This window comes from Poecilia formosa, unplaced genomic scaffold (assembly GCF_000485575.1).
Source record: "Poecilia formosa unplaced genomic scaffold, Poecilia_formosa-5.1.2 Scaffold142, whole genome shotgun sequence".
Lineage (NCBI taxonomy): Eukaryota > Metazoa > Chordata > Actinopteri > Cyprinodontiformes > Poeciliidae > Poecilia > Poecilia formosa.
Window position 1 is genome coordinate 1484675 of NW_006800081.1, and position 4985 is coordinate 1489659.

The following is a 4985-nucleotide window of genomic DNA, read 5'->3' on the forward strand; positions in this document are numbered from 1 at the left end:
CAGTTAAAGACAGCTGAAAAAAAAACATGGCATGTCAACCATCTTACTAAATGCACACTTAGGTCATTTTGTTGTACTATGCTTAACAATGAAGCCTGGTTCTAACACCAGTCACTTGGTTTAACTTCACCTGATCTAGCACACCATAACAAGCAGGAAGATTGCTGGAGTTGATCAGCTGCAAATTCATTTCATAGGGAAGACCCAGGTAACATCTTTGGAAGTCCAAAATGGCAGGTTCAAACTCAATCCCAGGCACAACACACCTGTAAAAACAGAAAAGATGAAGAATAAAAATGAAGAAAACAGAGGAAAAGACTTGGGATTCATCTGTGATCAGGAAATATTTGTTCTTCCAATTACTAAAACCAACATTTTAAAATGATTGACAACATTCTCTCTGAAAATGGTCTGAAATCAGATCTCTGTTGTTTATTAGTCAACAAAAAACAGCAACATCACCTTATCTTAGCCAAATTAAACTGTTTTTGCTGTCAAAATATGATGCCTATAAAAACTACTCTCCCCCTTGGATCCTAGCTTTGATTTAAAGTACAAGTCAGGGAATGGATACAAAAAGATCTAAAGCACTGAGTGAGCATTAAATAGCTTGTGATAAAGTTAAATGCAACAGAGTAATAGAAAAAGAGAAAAGTGTATTTATTTAAGAATTTTCTGAGCATGTTTCTGGTGTCAGCAGTGAGTGTGTCGAACCTGGCATCGAGAGGCAGAATCGTGATTTCCTCTCCGACACCTTCAACATCTATTGCTAGCGCCAGTTCATATTTCTTCACTGTGTTCGAGCACAGGGTAACCTAATCACACATTTGAAACAAGCAAGAAAAAAAAAAGAAAGTGTTTATAGGAATGTTAATTTTCATTTATTTTACATCAACACAGACTAAAATCATTATTTCAAAATGTGTTCAAATTAGTTCCACTTCCTTAAAGAAGATTCTACAAAAACTGGGAAACGTAACGTTTTACCCTCGATAATTTAAGTTACATGAATTAAGTTTAAATTCATTAGTTTAAAATAATTGCAGTAAGGTTTTTGAAATACTAGAAACTATTACGATTGCACTATGTTTACGTAACACAATAAAACATGGGTTTTACACAAGACGCATCTTTGGAACAGTACTCAATCTACATGTGACATTTACTTTTAAGAAAATTAAAAGGAAGATTAAAAGGGATTATCAATTTAATTTGGTGCCCACTAAGTTAGAAATTAGACCAGCCAAATGTCAAACTGTTGCAGTGTCATTGCGACGGTACCTTGATGCTGACATCAGACATGGCATCCACAGTGCCAGTTGTTGGACTGACAGTAAACTCCACTGGTCGAAGAAAACGGTCCCAAGTTGGATATCCTTGCCAACTCTTTGGGGACAAATCAGACACCTGTTGGGTACTGGTAATGCTACGAGGTCCTAACCCGTCCCCCATGACATGTAAAGCAAAAGTCATTGGAACAAATGATGTGTTGAAAAGGGTACATGTCTGTGTTGCTGGAAAACCTATAGAAAGAAATATTTTATAAAATATGGAAGAGAACATTAGTAGAGTGGATGAATCTAGGTCGATTGATGTTCTGATCTTCAAGGTGACTTACCAAAAGCTACGTCGCCGAAATTTAGTTCATACACATCAAAGTGGAAAGTGGGGCCAATTACACAACCCCTGAAGTAAAGAAAGGCAGAAAAACATGTAACTATTTGAAAACATTTTCCAAATTACACAAGTACTGATTATGCAATTAAGATTAACAACAAATTGGATTAATATAAACACTTTAACAACCTTAAATACTGACTGTCTCTGTAATTAACTTGGACAGTATGTTTACATGCCATCTTCACCTGAAAGTTAGGATTTGAGTTTGCGGCTGTCCTGTGACAATTAACAGCAAATCCTCAGAAAAGCTTCCCAAGGTCCGACTGTGAAAACTGATTTCTACAGCCTGGCAGATCCCAGGGGGAATGACACCTTCCTTGGGCCGGATGGAAAAACACAGGCCAAATGTGGTCTTAGGGTGAGAAAACTTGAAAGGGGCATCAATCAGTCCCTTGTTTGTCATCTGCAGCTAAAAAAACAACAAAAAACAATTTTGTCACAAGTCCCATTGCTGAGTAAAATTATGTTTTACATAAAACTTCTGATGGACACTCAGTAATGCAAGGCTACAAACTCACATGGATGAGTTCAATAGAGTGTAAAAAAGTTCCAACTCACTGAACTTGGACTGACAACATCGACTTAATTTTCAAAACAGATTCTGAGTGAAATGAGAATACTTTGTAGAGCCACATTCAATGTAATTATACCTGCACATTCTTCAACCAATTCAAACCTGAGCTATTTGTAAAATAGCTCAGTCAGATTGGATGAGACTCCTGTGAACTCCAAATCTCCAGTCTTACCACACATTTTCTATTTTATTTAGGTCTGGGACATTCTGATACATACATGCACTGGTTGTTAAACTCCGGCTGTATGTTCAGCATTGTCCTGGTTAAAGGTGAACCCAGGCTTTGCCCCTGTACTGGGCCACCAGGCTTGAACAGGGCTCTGGAAAATGGCCAAAGCTTGAGATATTGTTTTGTAACACAACATTCATTAAATTTGTTCACTACTTTATCCCTGACAGTTCCGCTCTATCTTCACAATGCCGTTTGTTCTCTACACAGAGCAGCTCTATACAAAGATTAAACAACACATCTAGACTTTGATCATAGATGACTTTTGAAAGCAACTGGTTGCACTGGTTTTTCAGTGAGAGGTATCAGAGTAAAGGAGGCAGAATACAAATGTCCAACACCCTTTTCAGATCTTTAACTCAACTACTACACAAGATCATGGACTTCAGGCTAACCAATTTTGCAAATCCACCATTTTTACTTCTCAAAACCCTTTTGTAGTCCAAATTCAAGGATACTGCAGCTACAAGTAGATACGTCAAAATTAATTATGCCATCAACCAGCATCAGAAAATCTTCAAAGTGCCGGGCGAAATTTAATTTTTCCAAAAAATGTACCAACATCAGTGGGGAAAGTCGTCTTTGTTTTTGTGAAGCCCTTCAAGGACCAAATGTATGACTGAAATGTGAAAAGGGGGGATTTGCAAAAAAAAAGAAATCCCCAAAAATTGGGACATTGTGTAAAACATAAATAAACAGAGAACGTGATGATTTGCAAATCAGTAAAAAAAAAAAATTGGAATGTGTTGCAGGCATCAAAACAAAGATAATACACGTGAGTCTTAAATATTTTTGTCCTTGTAGTGAAATAAATTGAATATAGCTTGAAAAGGATTTGTAGATCACCATATTCTGTTTATGTTTTACACAACATCCAAACTTCATTGGAATTGTAAAAGCATGACATGTCCACTTTAGCAGCAACTTTGATGGTTCCAAGTTGCTCTTCTAGTTCTTACCTCATAATGATCTTTGTCACCTATAAACACATTTCTTATGTCCATCAGGTTATAGTTGAGCTCGAGTTTTGGTCCGAGCCCTTCACCTTTGATCCGAAGGGGTAATGATGATTCCTTGCCTAAACAGTGACAGTGACAATTCAATTTCAAATTTTCTATGTAACAAGTTTAAAAGCTAAAGGTAGTTGGCAATCATTGCCAAGAGTTTGGTCACTGATGCAGATGGTACGTTTTACACACTCTGAAATATGTTTGCACTGATTTTGATTATATTGGGATAATCCAGGTGTCAATTTGCTTAAATTGTTGACTTTAATGACAAAATATATTTAGCATTTTAATAGATTTAGCATGTATTTTACCTGTAGTCATTGTGTTTTTTCTCAAGACGATCAGCTAATTTTATTATTTTTTTTTATTATATCATTAATATAGATGTAGCTCTAAACGAGCCCAGCAGAAATCATTATAATCAGCAGACAGACTGCTACAGAAGAGGGTCCAGATGTAATTTTATTCACCGTCTAATTGTGTTAGCAATGGTTATCTCCAAAGAAAGTGTGAAGTCATCATTACTTTGCATAAAAATGGCCTCACAAGCAGGAAACTGAAGCTTAGAATATTGCGGCTGAATAAATAATTGTCTAGACAATCAAGAACTTCATGTGAAGAGATTCAGTTGTGGTGAAGAAAGCTGCAAAACACTCAACACTGCCTAGCAAGCACCAGGCCTGGCTAAGGGCTAGAATGACACCATCAACAACAAAAAAGTGTAAGTGTATCCTACGTGCAAAATGATGAGCCAACATATGGAGACCACTCTTGTGACAAGAAAGGGGACGAAGACAGTAATGAGACACCAAGGACAAGCTAACAAGTATTCAAGTAGTCCGTTGATGATATGTGTGTCTATGCTTGTGAAACTATCCAGATCTTTACCTCACAGAGAATCTGGTGTTCGTTCTCAAATATCAGGTTTCAAAACAAGACAGATTACATTGGTGTCAGTGATGGGCTTTAGTCTATGCGTATAGATGCTTGTTTTGCTTCATTATTTTCTAGGTCACAAAGCTTTACAGAACAAATGTCATATTAGTTGGTCAGATCCTCACTTGCCATGGAAATTTATGGAAATTTGGAATCCGGCTCAAAGGAGACAATAGATGGCCACATGCAAAGTTGTCAACTGTCTTTCAGTGCCACTAAGATTATATAATTGTTCAACAAATTGCACTTAAGTTGCTGCTCAGGGAATGAAGCTGGTTTTCCTTGTTTTCATGTTGGACAGATTTAACATTACCGTATGAAATACAGCTATTGTTGCCCCGTGAAGTAAAATAATATGAATAACAAGAACAAGCACGAATAACTCCTTCGCTCAATAAAACATATGCACAAATGAGTGAATTGTGTTCTGCTGACTGTGAGAGGGAGGGAAACGTGAAGGACACTCTGTTTACAGCCAAATTTGTAGTTCGCTTCCGGGACCCATTTTTGTTTGTCTAACCTTTGTAGTACGGACTCCCAGGGGGGAAACGGGAAT

At 37.1% G+C, this 4985-nt stretch overlaps 1 protein-coding gene across 1 annotated transcript in view; it reads right to left on the minus strand.

Moving 5' to 3' along the window:
- Window positions 1–4985, minus strand: part of LOC103145508 (hydrocephalus-inducing protein) — a 64185-nt gene that overhangs the window by 44882 nt on the left and 14318 nt on the right. The window contains exons 11-16 of the mRNA XM_016676788.1: window positions 3443–3561; window positions 1866–2089; window positions 1619–1686; window positions 1282–1523; window positions 715–815; window positions 131–266 (exon numbers count right to left, since the gene is read on the minus strand). Coding sequence (XP_016532274.1) covers window positions 131–266; window positions 715–815; window positions 1282–1523; window positions 1619–1686; window positions 1866–2089; window positions 3443–3561 — 890 coding nt within the window. The remainder of the gene's footprint in view (window positions 1–130; window positions 267–714; window positions 816–1281; window positions 1524–1618; window positions 1687–1865; window positions 2090–3442; window positions 3562–4985) is intronic.